The 16,593-nt window shown below is 39.7% G+C and overlaps 1 protein-coding gene across 2 annotated transcripts in view; it reads right to left on the reverse strand.

The window, feature by feature from the left end:
• The window catches only part of MOB2 (MOB kinase activator 2), a 110,194-nt gene that overhangs the window by 67,314 nt on the left and 26,287 nt on the right, over window positions 1–16,593 (reverse strand). Inside the window, exon 1 of one of the 2 annotated variants that reach the window (XM_048307117.1) lies at window positions 7,544–7,593. The exons of the other annotated variant lie outside the window; for it this stretch is intronic. Within the exon in view, the coding sequence (XP_048163074.1) occupies window positions 7,544–7,578 (35 nt within the window). The 5' untranslated portion in view covers window positions 7,579–7,593. Of the gene's footprint in view, window positions 1–7,543; window positions 7,594–16,593 lie in introns of those variants that run through there. 2 annotated transcript variants of the gene reach the window in all.

The raw sequence follows: 16,593 nt of genomic DNA on the forward strand, positions 1-16,593 counted from the left end.
TTTTTTTTTTCCTTTGGCCTGGCTCAAAATTACATTAATCACTTGTGTGCTCTTTCCTCATATCCAAAGAAATATCTGCCCTATCCATTTTGTTATACTGCACTATGCTACAATTACACATATACCACAATCCAAGAAAGGTTATAACATTTCCAAAATTGCTGCAGAAGTGTCCAGCAGCAACCTAAAAATCACCGGATTTACAACAAGACGAGATACGCGTAACAGAAAACTCTTCCAGCAAAGAATCAGCAATGGCAATGACTCATGTAAACACGGACAATCTACTGAAATTTCTTTTCTGGCAAGCTGCTGCTCTAAGGAAGGACTAATGACATTTGGGAAAAAGTTTGCAAATGAAAAGAACATGCCACACGGCTCTTAAACTTAGCAAAGAATCCAGTTTACCCCTATTCAATACTAAGACATTTAAGGAGGCAGGATTTTTTTTTCCCCCCAAACAATCATATGAAAAGTAATGAGCTGGCACAGAGATCATGCTATCCACTACTCATTATTTTTATCAAGAACAAGAAGCATTTAAACCTATACATTGGTATTTCACTTTGCAACACTGTGCAGCTCTACTCTGCGCTATGGAGTTGGAAACACATCCTGCAGCTGGAGAACAACATAACCTAAGCACAGAAAGCCTGCACTCCCCCTAATTACAGATTCAAATGGTGGCTGTGTGTGGAGCCTCTGGAATAATTACAGTCCTTACTGGTACACTCTGAGGGATGATATATTGAGTAATTTAGAGGGAAACAAAACTAGGATAAACCTTTTAGCAGTAAAGATACTGCTGTGGAAGGATCTACTTTTTCCATTACGAGAAGTTTATAATATTCATCTGGTTTTCAAATGCAGAGGTATTAATCAACATGTAAATTAGAATTTCTAGAGTAAGATTTGTCTGACAGGCTTTTATTTGCTGAACAAGTACTGCGAGGAACCTGAAAATTACTGTTACTGCATTGACATGATTCTCATTCCAAACCCGCATCTTCTACTCTTAGGTCTCATGCTGTAATTGCCCCATTAATTTTCAATCAAATCATAAACTACCTGTGGTGATCTCACCAAGAAGGCTGCCAGCACATGTAGCTGATTAAACAATTGCTCTGGAAACTTCCTCTCTTACCCAGAAAAAGACTTTCAGTTACAGCTCAGTTCTAGCAGGCCAGTGAGTGCTGACACTTAATGCACACTTCACTGCCAAAGTCAGTAATAAGAAATGTACCACCACCTTCACAGGGGATACACGGTAAATATTTGAGGACACGCTCATTTTTCCTTTTCATTTTTCAGAAGTATTAAGTGAAGGAAAATTGCTCAGTTATGCACAGAGCGTAACTTTCTCTGGCAGCAGTGCCTGGGCCTCCTAAGAACATCCTCTAGAAGCTAATGGCCCTGAAATCTCGTGAAGAGATGTTTATTGTGTGCATTGAAAAGCTCAGTAATAGGAAGGAGCTGCTTCCACGACCACGTTCTTTGAAAATGAAAACTTACATCGTTTCAACTTAATACTCAGAGGCCAGCACACAAAGCAAAAACCATTCACAGTTATCTGGCTGGTTACCCTTAAAACTGCAAAGCAGGTGATGCAAAGAATTCTCACTCTAAGGTTTCTCTAGAGGTTTAAGAGGCTCTTACAGGAGGAAAAGATGGGTGATATGACTAGCTGACATTTCCATTCTGAGAAGAATACAAAGGCTGTGCCACCCTGATAACTCAGAAAGGAATAACATTTTTCTCCAGTATTATAACACTTACTAAAGCACACTAAAGGAATAAAATATCGTAGCTTACTGACTTTGCTACATGAGAAAATTCAGGAGAACATTGCTCACTCATTAACATCATCTAACCTGACTGCAACAGACCCCACCAAAAACTAGGCTGAAGCAACATACAGCTTCATGACAACACCAAGATCAAATTTCTGAGTGGCTGGCACCACTTTATCTTTCTATAAACCTGTCCAATTTCAAAGTCCCTATTATGCCAAGGGCTACAAATTTAAGTGACCCTTTCTACAAGGGAAAGGGATCCAAATCACTCAGATGAACTCCTGCAACAAACAGCTAAGATGCCCTCAAGTACATAAAGCAGTAAATGGAGGGATATTCAGGGCTTGAAGGAAAAGCTGTGCACCTTCTAATGCAGCACAGCAGCTCTCCTTATCTGCCCCTCACCCTTACCGGCACCGTGACCCCCAGAGCGGCTCCCCTCCTCCAACCCTCCTAGTCTCAGACACTTCCTGTCTCCAGTGGCACTTATTTTCAGCCCTCAAGATTCCTTTCTATACGTTCCAGGAACCCTCTAGCCATCCCTCTGTCCAGATGGCAGACTACAGATGAAGGGAACAGGGTCTTGGAGAGTCTTTTCTTGGCCTGCTTCTCGGCAGCCTGCTGGAACTCGGAGGCAGGCTGAGTCTTGCACAGACAAGGCTCTGTTGCACTGCAAAAGCCCTTCAATCCCTCTCCACAGTTTTCCTCAATGCCCTCTTTGTCTTCAGACAAATTTGTCTTAAACCTTTTAACGGCCTCTGCTTTCCAGGGGCATACTTTATACAATCTACTCCCTACAAAGCTGCAGAAAGCTAATAAAAGGGCAAAGGGAAAGGGGTCTGAACAGACAACCAGAGCCTCAGTTTTTACTACAAAGCAGATGTTTGACAAGCAGATGCAGAAGAAAAAGGTAGATGATAGGTCTGAGTCCTGTTGATCCCTGTCATCTACAGGAGATTTTCTGAAACGTGACAAAAACACAAGTTCATTACTCAATTTCATTAAGGATCATCACCCTACAATGAACTATTTTCAAACTCTGACTCTCCCAGATCACTAGTCCTTATCTCTGAGACAACAGAACCAGATTATTCTGTAATCACAAAGACCAACAGATCATCTCTCACCAACATTATACATTCATGTACAAGCTTCAGAGAATGATTGACATCCCTTATTTGAGAAACTAAAAATTTTACCAAAATAAGAAGAAATTTAAAAACCCTTTTCTTTTTGTTTCCAAGTGAAGCTCCACTGAACAACACTTTCGTAAGTTTTAGTAAGATCTGTTCACAACGCCTTTAACTCTATTCATATCAAAAGCTATGACAATACTTGATTTATTATATATGTAATGAAACAATATTTCCAAGAGCCAAGAGAGTTTAAATCTGAAATAAAGCTGTATGCTTCAGAGTAGAATACATTTAGGCATAAACTATTCTAAAATCAAATGCAGTAAGCAAAGACAGTTCCTCATTTAAAGACTGGAGCTGTCAGGAAGGCTCTAATGTAGCTCTTGGCTAGAAAGATTACTTTAGGAAATGAACTGCAAGAGAAAGAACAAATTGTAGAACTTGAGTAAAACCCAGCAGGGGTAGGAAAGGAGAAGTTACAGACAAACTGACACAGCACAAAAAATTTCCCAATTTCAGATAGGGCCTTAAAAATCCAGAAAGGAAAAGAACACAACAGTACAGTGGTGGGAAAAATTAGGCAAAACATGTCTTTGTCGTTTGAAGGTCAATACAAAAACATATCTTCCTTGAGGGAAAAAGCAACACAGTCTAGAGGCACTGCAGTGCCGTTATCACACCGGCATTTTTCAGTCTAATTCTTGTTCTTTACCACTTTACCACTGATTTTAGAATCTAGTTGTCCATGTCCTTCTATTGCTTTCATCATTTGCATGTCATAATACTGCCTTTAAGATATTTCTTTAGTCTCATTTTGACCAGAAAATAAAAAACTCATACAAAAAACTATCCTGAAGAAAATTCACCACTCCTTTATAGGACACTCTGAAAACAAAATCCTATAAATAAGCTGTATGAGTTACTCTGGCTAGATTTTTATCACATATACTATGTTTTTATTTTTCTTAGCATTTGTACATTATTAGAAAACAATCTTTTTCAGAGACACGCATAAAAATTTTATATGTAATCTCAAAATAGTTCAAATCCTTTTCAGATAACTCCTTTCATTTAAGAGGTGTGATCTGTTTGCTTGTTAGGATAATATACTAACTGCATGATAATATCCACAGCTCCTCCCACAAACATTTAGGATTGTCTCATTGAGAATTATCTGCTCCTATGAAATATCCACTGTGTGATTTACAGTCATTTACTGTGTAATAGGTGTAGCTGATGAACTGGTTTTAAGTTCCTGTTTCACCTCTTCCCTTCTTTAGTTCCTCAACAGATTAAAAAAGGTGCAGCTTCATCAGAAATTATTTGATTCAAATATATACATTCAAAATCAGTGGTTGGCTAGCACCTAATTACGTATCACCTAATTCTATCAACTTAAAATCTGACCTAGAAATTATGATATTTAAAACTGAAATCAGTTACCAACTACCTACAAACCTTACCTAATACGAGCGACATAAAACAAACTGGTGGAACGGACCAGGTACGAAACTCATAGAAAATTAAGTCCATCAGCTGTAGAGTCAATGCAACATAAGAGGACACAGTAAACCACTCCCATTATGATCCAAGGCTCCTATCCCCTTGCCACTGGGAAGATGGATTCTTTTTATTTAAGTCAGTGGTTTATTAACCAGACACTGGGACGAAAGCTGGACTTGTAACCCAGCTGAGGGTGGTTCACAGACTGGAACAAAATCCAGCGAGTGCAGTGTCGCATTTGGCCTCTGATCTGAAGCCTGACACCCTGAAGGGTGTCATCTGATGACACCCTTGCTGTGAGCTTTCATACCAACCTTTCCCTAGTTGACTCTCCAGCCAGCACGTGTCTAGAAAACTTGATAGAAGAATAAGAGTGTGGAATGGAAAAAAAAAAAAAAACCAAACACCTTCTAAAACTCGTATAATTAGTCATGCTTTAAAGAAAACCTAGAAAAAAACCCAGAATTTAAATACCCAGAGAAGGCCAAGGGAGCTAAGTGACTGAGGGAAAGTAGAGAAGCCAATGACTGCCCTGACACCTGGACAGACACTCAGCCACCAGGATACACCCACAGAGCAAAAGAACAAATACAAGTGAACACGTTGTGATTAATGGAGATGATGACTGCTTTAGCTGTAAATTCTACATGTTGTGGCTTTTAAAATAGGATGAGAAGTGCACACACCTGGTCCAGCAGTTAAAGCCAAGCTGTAACAGCCCTAGGGGCAACTAAATGGACAGATAATTTTGCACTATGTTTGGCAAGACAGTGGGAAATAAGAGGTTGCTGCCTTAGAACTCAAGCATTACTTCCACATCCCTGTTTTCAATTCTGTTTTTAAAGTTAAGATCAGTCTAGCATTTAAGGTGCAATGACCATTCTCCTTGCATCTCAGCATCTTGGAACTCAGCACAAGAAACTCCAGAAGACTGCAGGAAGAGCAGGAACAAAAGGCTAACGTTTATATTGCTGATCTCTCCGTTTTATGAGCATCTAGGTCTACCAGTGTCATGAAAATAATGCAAGATAATCATACAGAAGATGAGACACCAACGCTATGGACTAGTAAACTTGAAAAAAAGAGATGCTGAAGCCACAGGCAATTTTATTATAGCATCTATCTTCCCAGTAATGGTATTTTCCACTATCACCCTTCCCTCTTTGTAAGCTGCAAAGGGATTTCTCACACTGATTATAAGCTAAATAAATGGCTACACAGCATTTCTTTCATATTCTGTACTGAAAATAGGACTTACACTGAAAATGGACCATAAGGGAATCCAGCTAAACAGTCAACAACTGCCTATGCCATTCTCCAAGGGTTAGGCTACACTTAGACCCTTTTCCATCTGTATTCTCTGGTTTAGGTTGCTATTTGATAGCTCTATACCAAAGTTCTTTTAAATAAAGCAACAATGATCTTTTGGCTAATAAGTGCTAAGAAAATCTTTGCTCTCAGACAGCTGTATCTTGTTACCAACACAGGAATGCCTCTGAACTGTCTGCTTGGGGTGGTTTTGTCAGTAGAGCATTGGCCTGTGTAATATATAAAAATCTAAGTATTTACCCCTAGTAAATATACCCTCAATATCCTTGGCTTTATTAACTCCATTCACCCTGGCACTCCCTGTCAAAATCACCATTTCTTTGAATGGGAAATGAGTAATCCTTTATCCAGCTCCACAGACAGCCATTGGAGTTTAGAACTGACTGCTATGGAATCACTCATTGTTACAAAACTATGGATTATGCAAAAACTTGCATCCACAGTCTTTTTAAGTGATTGATACTGCTGTAGTTTTCAGAAAAGAAAGGTATTTTCTGCTATTGCTGATAAAGAGAATGGGTGGAGTACTCAGAATCCTCAGAAACTGGACGACTACACTGGCAGAAGCAGCATGAGAGAAGGGGAAGAATTCCTGCCCATGCAACATGTCAAATAACATGTGAGAAAAAAAATCTCCATGACTTCAAGCTCACTCCACCACCCTACTCATATTACTTCATTTTTCTGCAAGTCAAATGTCCTTTCTGAGGTTGTGGCTCAGAAATGTAACCTAACATTGTATTACAGAGACGGGCTCTTCAAACTGCCAAAGCAGTCCCCCACATCTTCCATATCAACATCTGTATTTACTCAGCTAGTGTCAAACTGGTACTAGAACATAATGAATGACAAGGATACCTGGAAAAAAAAATACAGTGGAACCCAGAGAAAATTACATTTTAGACAGTTTTTAGTGTGTCCAGACTGTGATAGCATCTGAGGAAAACTGAAGATTAAAAATTTGGCTCTGCCACAGATCCAGCAAGATGCAGAAGCATTACAGACTGGCTCAGGCACCAGTCTACACGAAGTCTAGAAATCAGGTGCACTCAGTCTGTCCAGAGAGGCTCTTAACTCATTGCAATTTGGCATAAAGCACACCTGCCTTTTAGTGCATTTGCCATATGCTATTTTCTGTGCCTAAAACTGGAGAGGACCATCAGATGGGGCTATAGTAATGTTAGATAGGGAGAAAGTGGATTCCTGATATGCAATCTCTGTACGAAGTTCTTACCAGTCCTACTTCTTAATCTAGGGAGACTCCTGAAACACAGATTTAAAAATCATAGCCAATTTCTCATCTTGTGCATACACCACCTGCAAAGCATGAAAGAAACAACATGATTTAAATTGAAAAAATGTTTCACAACTTCAGCTGCAACTCAAGTCAAGCACAGAGTGACAAAACAGACTCTGCAGGGTACTAATAGTCTCTTGGTCTAAACACATTGAGGGCAACATAGGAGTTTACTGAAGAAAGAGGGAAACAGCACTTGTAATGAGTGTTCAGTAAACTTCTCCTATCCTCAGGTTTTGTTTCATGCAAAGAGACGTGGCAAAAATAGATTACTAACATTTGTTATCATCAGAAAAGGCTAACTTGAGGTAGAAAAGCTGGACAGGAAAGACACTCAGGATTTTGGTTTTCTCTCTCCCTGCTGCTATTCCTTCACCTAGTCCTCCTTCCCCTTCTTCAGCTAAACTCCTTCTCAGCTTCTGTATGCACAGTACCAGCTCATGTCCACACACGTCTGTGCTAGTTAATGTATAAAATGGCCTTACCAGCAGCAGCGCAGCGAGCAGATGATGAATTCCATTCCAAGAAAATCAACAGCAGGGGATTTCCGACAAGATGGCAATAGAGTAAAACACAGTTCAGATACTCAAAGAAACATGGGAAGCCCAAGATAATGGATTACTGAAACACAGCCTGAAATACCAGTAGCATTTTTCCAGAATTCAGCAAGATGAAACTTCTGGGAGGCAGAGTGAAAAACAGAAAAAGGTGCTCTTCTAGAGAACAGGCATACATAGCTCACTCTTGAAAAGACAGCTGCACAAAAGAAATAGGCTTTCTGCCTTTTCTTAATCTATCAGAATAGCTGTTATCTAGAGTTTCCTCCTCTTATTTCAGGGTAGGACTGTTCAAAACAAAAAAAAAAACCCCTCCTCCTGACAAATGAAGAGTTAGCAACTATTTTGATAATGCTTTTCTCTATCTAGTTCTGCCTGCCTTTCAAGTCAGTTTGGAAGCAAACAAACAGTAATACCAAAATAATAAATAAGTAATGAGAACTATTTTTTCCAATCCTTCCTTTTCTCTTTCACAACATTAATTCCAGTGACTCAGACATATTACAGTCCAAAATATCTGTTGAGTCTGTTGCTTTTTTCTAAAACTTACTCTCTTTCTTGAAGTGTTGAAACAGTTGGTTTATACCTGTTTTATAAGATTTCATGAACTCTATTCATCTTTCTGCTTATTAGTCAAGAGGGAAAAATTCCCAGCCACAGAGCCTTAAAGCTCCACCTTGTGGAAGATGCCTAGAATATTCCAGTAGGCTCCAGGGGAAAAAGGACTTCAAATCAAGCTTACAATTAATGACGTGTTTGACATTGACACTTTTTCATCAATCACACAGTAAGATAACCTCTTAAATGGATTCTACACCAGCAGAAAAACAAGCAGTGGGGGACTACCAATAAAATGAAAATAAATGGCTGTACCTTGAGTCTTGTGTCCAGTTCTGGGCCCCTCACTGCAAGAAAGACATTGAAGTGCTGGAGCATGTCCAGAGAAGGCAACAGATCTGGGGAAGGTTGTGGAGCACAAGTCTTATAAGGAGCAGCTGAGGGAGCTGGGGTGGTTTAGTCTGGAGAAAGGGAGGCTCGGGGGTGACCTTATAGCTCTCTACAATGACCTGAAAGGAGGGTATAGCCAGCAGAGGGTTGGTCTCTTTTCCCAGGAAACAAGTGATAGGACAAGTGGAAATAGCCTCAAGCTGTGCCAGGAGAGCTTCAAGTTGCACATCAGGATGAAATTCTTCACTGAAAGGGTGGTTAAACATTGGAATGGGTTGCCCAGGAAAGTGGTGGAATCACTGTCCCTGAAGCTGTTCATGACTGGGCACGGCACTCAGTGCTATGGTTTAGTTGGCATGGGGGTGTTTGGTCTAAGGTTGGACTCAGTGATCCTGGACTCTTTTCTAACCTGAATGATTCTGTCATTCTGTGAAAAGCTGGTTATATTTTGTGGCAATGCAATAACCATCCTGCTTTGAACCAACTGACAGCACCAGCAGCAGTCCAGAACACATCTTGCTTTCACCTTGTTTGCTGGTTCCCATGCACTGGACTTACTCTCTTTGTAATCAGGAAAACAGGGAATCTCAGACAGATTCACCTGGACAAGGGGCTGGTAACCAAAGAATACAGCAACCCTGCCAAGCAGGCATGGATAAGTGACTAACAGAACTTCATCTTGCAATACTGGATTGACTGTAATTTTACACAAGGGTTCCAAAACCTATTCACAGTCCCCCTCCAGACACCTATTACAAACACACTCAGCTGAAAGCTTGTACTGAGACCAGCTTGGCACATCCACATCCTGCTGTCTGTGATTGTGCAGCTGCGGGACATTAAGGCCAGCCTAGCCAGTACTGCCCTCTGCTGAAAGAGCCTGCACAGGCAAACGGTAGCAACTCCTAGTCTGTTTTTCTGCATCATATAATGTACCTTGTTTTTCCTTCTTCCTGCAAGCCTTTACAATACCCAGGGTTCTGTTTTATCGTAGGGCTTTTTAACTGCTGCTTCTTCCCCAGGAGGGCTACAAAGATGTCCAAGAGGTTTCTAAGTTTACATACTGTAGTACCATGCCAGCACACGCAGACTCCAGAAATCAAAGAGCTGCTGCACTAAAGCACTGCAGACACAGCTCATGTTTTTAGCAATGTAAGAGCAAACAGGTAAAAACATTAAAGAAAGTAAGGCATTCAAAAATAGCCCCATAAAAATTTAAATTTTTCCTTTGTCATCCGCAGTACAGCAATCATAGAATAGTAACACAAGATGTTCTTTTGTGTACTAAACCCAAGATACTTAAAGAACATACATCCATATCCATTCAACACTTGGAATTTGCAAAATTACCATAATTAGTAACTAACTACTAACAGTAATCACATTACTTTCTCTGATACAAACTTTGCAATGTTTCTATTGTCCATCAGTTGCTCCACTTTGAGATTTAGACGTTCAGAACAATCTGAAAGTCTGCATACCTTAAGGACTGAAATACTGTACCAAATCTGAAAGTGCAGTGCTTTTAGCAACCAAATAACACTTGGCTGAACAATACCTTTGCTCAGAACACTGGACACGAATGTGAGCTGCCTGAATGCAGGGTCCCTGAACACAGAGAAGATTTAAACGTGCCACTCAGAAGAGAGGGAAGTGCATCCCTGAAGCTCCGCAGAGAGCACGGAGCTCCTCCCGGAGCTGCAGAGGGAGCCCGCTGCCCGCTGGTCCCCAGCGCCGGAAAGGCGGGGACCGTCCTGGCACTCACCGCAATCCACAGGCCGGGCTCGGTTTCACTTCTCAGCAATGATCACATCGGAAAAAAAATGACGAGTGATTACTCAGCAGCCAAGAAGAAGAGCGTCTGACCTGTTGCTGCGCGGTACCCTTTGAATCTGTATGTTAAAAGAGGTGCTTGTTTTAAATCACACTCAGTGTTTTATTCTTCCTGTTCTCTAAGCTAAACGAGCTCCAACTCTGAATGACCCTTCACTTCACACAGGGCTTCTGTGGAGGGCATCCTTGGTTGTTCAGTTAATATCCTGGTTGCACCCTTTACTTAAAAAAAACCCCAACCCCCCCCAAAAAATCCCAGGCTTTTACCATAACAAAAATCTTTGCAACCTCCATGAAGTCCTTACAATTTTCAATGTTGACAACTGTTACCAAAAAAGAGCCCGAATACAGCAGAAAAAACCATTAAGTTTATTAATAGATTTTAAACACACCAGAAGAGATTAAATATACCCCAGCACACAACCTGAAACAATGTACTTCACCTTTGCACACTGTAGTCTTTTCGATGAAACGATTGAATCTTTATTTTAAAAAAAAAAATCCTCACTTATACAGTCTATCTTCCAAAATGCAGAAGGGTATTTAAATTTTTATAGTTCACAAAACAGGACCAAAATCACTGATAATAAAAACACTATGTACGGATGGGAGGCCAAACCACCATTTGTGTATTAACAATGATGAAGACTTTAAAAAAATGGCATTCCACAGAAAAAGTACCTGACATCACTGACATGTGAAAGCCCCTCGTTTAAATCTAGCTTTGACTATTACTCTTCATGAAATTAGAGCTAAAAATTACACTTGATAGATACATCAAAGCCACTCTTCTCACTCTGACCCCCATATGAGCCTATCAAAAAGGAAACTCATGTTGAACTATCATTTTTTACCCAGTAATCTCCTTTTGCCCCCTACCTTGCTTCAGCTACGGTTGTGTGCACGTAATGGATGCAGTGGTTTGGATTAGTTCACTTGAAGCACTAATCACTGCATTCAAGAGGAATCAGATCCACTTTAACTTATGTAACCTCATTACCAGATGAGTGAAGGAACACAGTGAAGCTGAGAAAAGCAGCACCTTTTGTAAACTGGTCATAGGTTTGGTTTTTTTGAGGAAAGGTGATATATACACCTTTAAAAAGAGATGCAACCAAATTGTTCCTGTAACAACAGAAGCAACAAGACATCTAGCCTAGTCCAAGTGAGTCTTGTTGAGATAGAACTGTATCGTGTTTCTAGCAATTTCTTCCCTAGAAATCAAAAGCATTACAGCTAGATTATCTCTTGGAAAGCCCCAAGTGCTGCCACATGCGTGGTCACTACAGCACTCTCTATCTTCCTGCTTGGCAGCCTCACCATGCATTATTCACTCTTACTCCGCTGCCATACGTTCAGTTTCTTTGGTGGGGAGTTACTGTGCCTGCTAAACCACTTAGTCTGCAAGCATAAGAGCATCCACAGCATCAAAGGGCCTGCAGGAACTAACTAATTTTTTTTTTAATCCACAACTTCAATTAGATTTATCAGCCTATAGAATAAAAATTCATTAAATTCCAAAGATCCCTTCAAAAAACCACAGGATAGACCTGTCTGCCCATGGAAACACACTCTCCCCATCATTACTAGTTAAAACAGCAAAACTTAATGAATATAAGGCTGGACTCAGGCTGCCCAGCTATATTGAGAGCTACATGCAAAAGGTGTGATTACAGGAAGAGTGTTCCAGGCAGAGTACAAGAACTGGGCAGAAAGCTCAGAACCATGAGAAATTCATGCCTGTTTCATCTTACAATAATAAAATGAGACAAGTTTATTCATCTCCACCTTTCACAGAAATTACAACCCATGGAGACTGAGGGCATGGAACAAAATGCATCAATTTGCCACTATAATGCACTCTGACAGCAATACACATACCATGACCTTTAATCCATGTAGGCCTCTTCCACACATTTAAAAGGGAAGTTACAAGCACAGACTGCAGTGACAGATTACATGAGCATCATTGACAACTCCTTCTACGTGTTGAATTTTTTTCACGTATTTAATAACCAAAGACATCAAACAATTCTGTTGCCGCTATCCTGACTGATACTCCTTGCCTGAGATTTCATGCAAAGTGCAGTTATGTTTATGGTATCCACAGCTCTTAACTACAATAAAGGAAGAAATTCCAACAAAGGAAGTTAAGCAGCTGAAAAACCCAAACCTTGCTGGTAATACTGTGACAAAACTTGACCACTACAATTTAAAATGACCAATCAGAGCAAACTTTCTAAATAAAGGGATCTGGACAAAATACTCATTTCATTGGAAACTAATATCCATGCAATACATAGAAATTATAATAAAAGTAATGGAAAATATTTCTGAACTTACTGATCTATGAATGTACAGAAAGAAAACATTTTTCTCCTTAATTAGCATGCTCCCTCTATCTGACCTTTGAGATCTTTTTTATGAAGCATGACAAGACCGACATACTCTGGAATGTTGTCCTTGCCCAATGCTAGAGGAGATTTATAGCACCTGCTGTTGAACAGGCAGGCTAGTCCATGGTTTGTGCTTTCACATCTACATAGGTAAAATAACTGAAGGCAGCTGAAGAAGAACTGACCGCATACTCAGCTTCCGCTTAAAGAACAGGAAATCCATGTTTTGGTTCTCTGGGTAAAACTGTTGAGAAAGACGTCAACACACACACAAAAAGGTAAACATATGTGGCCTGCAATGATACGAAAAACTTAATATCAGCCTTTTTATGCACTTGGAAAATGTAAGTGTTCTTCTGAATGTACATTTGTATTAATTATTTCCTGCCTTATCTACAGCATTGCAAGTAGGGAAGCAGCTGGACTCTGGAAATTGAGCTTCTCTCTGCTGCTTTTCATCCTAATGTTACATAATGGACCAGATTTTATAGTGTGACTGCCACCCTTGTCTTCAGTCTCTGCTTTACAGAGTTCTCTGTTTTTTCTACAGTAACTTACACCACAAGATCAGTATCTCATCATAAAATCTTTTGTGTCTAGCTAACTGGCAATGTCAGCATTATATCCTTAACAGAAATGACCTAATCCATCTTATTCTGCATTGAAAGTAGAGGACTCCTCAGTCATCTTCAAATATGTGATTTTAAACATACTGCAGTTATCTAAGGCAAACACACACCCTTTGGGTTGCTGGGAAACAGGACTTTTCTAGTTTGCCTGGTTTAATACAGGATATACACACCTGCAGTCAAGCACAATGACAGGAAAATCAAGTTGATTTTCACAAAGTATTCCTTTCTCTGATAAAAAATATCCAGATGCAACAAGCTATTTTCACCTATGGTTCCCTCCACCTCCCATGACTACAGTGTATTTGATTCTGTAAGTTATTTAACTTGAGTGGTCATTATGACCATTCAAAAACAACCTCAAAAAACAGGGGCAGCCATCAGGGTTGAGCTAATCAAATCTGGAATGTGCTACTCTTTCTGAAAAGCTCTCTCACTGACCAGCACAGTAATACTTTTCATCCAGAGACATGAAAAAAGCACCTTCCAAAACCTGCACTTTCCAAAGCACTTCTGCTATGTAGAGGGTACGAAACCATATCCCAACAAAGGCAGAAGAGAAATAGTCTTCACTTCTCCTTGGACCTTAAATAAATGTCTCACATACTGGCCTCACCCTTCAGCCCTAAAGTAAAGTTCATCAAGGTCCCAGACCTTAAAAAAAGAAATGATACAAGCAAACTTACAAGTTGAAAAAGAAACTAACACTGTACATTGAATAAATAGGAAAAACACTCACTAAAGCCACTGTAAAAATACTACAAAACAAAATATTGAACAGATAAGCATGATTAACATTTTAATAGTCATCACCAAAAGGACAGTAAAAATATATTCAGCAACATTTCATCAATTTGCTTTATAAAGCCATAGTGCAGGAGTCAAATCTAGAAATTATGTAAAAGTAGTTTGGATGTTTCAGAACGGATTTTAAGAAGCTGTCTTCCCTCTAGCACATTACATATATCCTGAGCTTTCTCCAAATAAAATTAATAATTTCTCATTTAGCATTTCTCCCTTTCTTGCCTAGAGACCTCTAAGAGGGATATCACCACTATATTAAAGGTCCCCTTTTCTTTCTCCCAGCTTCAATTATCCTTTTCTTTCTCCCAGCTTATGCAGACCCTTTACTTACATGCTAAATAATTAGTTTACTGTGGAAATTTTTCCCAAAGGGGTGAATTGTATTTTAAGGACATACTCTAGCACCAACACATTTCATGGGAAAGCAACTGATGAAGTAAAATACACAGACTAATAGCACACTCAGTGATTATTATTGCTGTTCTGACTTCCAGGTTAATAAGAATTTAACCATGCTGCATGCAGCACAAAGAGGTGGTGTATTAGTTCACATCTCAAGAGACTTAGCCCAGCCTAACATAACTTTTATCAGTTGTGCAACACAGCTGCAACACAGACAGCCCCTTCACACAGCCACAAAAACTAATGCAGGAAGTCCTCCACTTCCTCTCATTATCATTACACTTCCAGAATTACACTTGCAACAGAAGCAGCAGCATCCTCCGTGTGAACATGTATCTTCTTGATTTGCTTGAGGCTGCACAATGTTCCTCTGGAAATGTGTTACTAAGAGACCCAAAGCACAACACCCTCCATCCCTATGTGTGCCTGGGACACACAATATTCACCTCCCAAGGTCATTATGAGGAATACCATTCATACCTTGCTAAGCTTAAGAAGCCACACAGTTCTGCATAGCTGTCAGTTTAGGGCAGCAGCTTAAACCCAGGGCAGCAGCAAGGGCAGAGTTTCCCCTTCATAAAGGTCTTGGTTCTCTCACAGAAATCTCACAGGCTAATGAGAAACACCTCGTATATCAGGCGGCATTCTTACTTAACAGTAGAAACATGGCTTTAAATTAAAAAAACTGAAGGGCAATTCATCTATTGCTCAGGAAGAGATGAATGTGTATTTCAGATCCTTAATTATTAGTGGTGGCCTTCCTCTTAAAGAAAGCCCTCAGTTGGAAATCACTTCTTTAGATAATGGAATCTTTCAAATGATTACCTTTTCAGGGACTGCAAAAACTGTTTGTGAAGATGCAGTAGTCCACAGCAGAGGGAAATCACCCTTGAAAACGCTCAGTCATGAATAATACATTTAAAACATGCATTACCTAACAGGCAAATGCATTACTGATTTAAAAGCCGATAAGTGAAACTGGAAGGGTTTTTTAATAAAATTCAGTGCACTGTGCTTTCTGGTGATGACTAAACACAAGTGACAAACTAGTTTTAAATATGAGGTTTGCTTTTATATCCCTCTTCTCAGACAAGCATGTCCCAGACCTCTGCGGAAAAATTATTAGTGAAAAATGTGTTCCTAGTTATCATGTTACCACAGTAAAGCAACAATAAGAAACTCAAAGCCCGAGCAACAATGTAGATGGAAATCTAAGCTGAAGCCACAGGACCCAAGAGTGTCACATTTCCTTCCCTCTGACTCAGGCCTGGATATTCTAGGCAAAATAAACCCATCCAGGATGGTAAAGCATGCCTCTCTGACAAACCTGCTGCATCGCTGTCTTTTTCAGAGGCTTTCTTGAAAATGTGGTGCAAGGAGGAGATCTATCTACCCTAAAATGTAAAGTACTCAAAACACTGTTTAGAGCTCTCAGCTGTAAATGCTGCCAGAGCTCATTCAACTTATAGTAATTCCAGATGTATCTTAAATTCCTAGTAGGGTTTCACAGATAACTTAAAAACAAAATACAACAGTAGCTCTATTGCCAACTCTTGCTTACATTTTAAAATGTATAAACAAGCCAGTCTGAATTGAAATCATTATGTTTCGGAACATCGTACTCACTACCACTTATTTCATGGGCTGCCACAGTAGTTATTTATTACCCTGTCAGTCAAAATGTAAGCATTTCTGACAGTATGGCTTAGGAAAAAAAAAAAAAGTCATATTTTTACTATTTCAGGGATAATATTCAATTTACAGAGTATGATTTTTCAGAAACCCACATAAAAATATCTCTATGGTACAGAACTTTCAAGCTTGTTTCTTCAACTGGTTTGCTGTTAATTTTTCCATTTAGCTGGGATCAAGAGTGCTTGAATTCTTCACTACTATGCACAATACTGTTTCTGCAGATTAGGCTATTACCCAAGCAAAAATTTCCCTGTTAGACTGAAGCATATGA

This window comes from Corvus hawaiiensis, chromosome 6 (genome assembly GCF_020740725.1).
Source record: "Corvus hawaiiensis isolate bCorHaw1 chromosome 6, bCorHaw1.pri.cur, whole genome shotgun sequence".
NCBI lineage: Eukaryota > Metazoa > Chordata > Aves > Passeriformes > Corvidae > Corvus > Corvus hawaiiensis.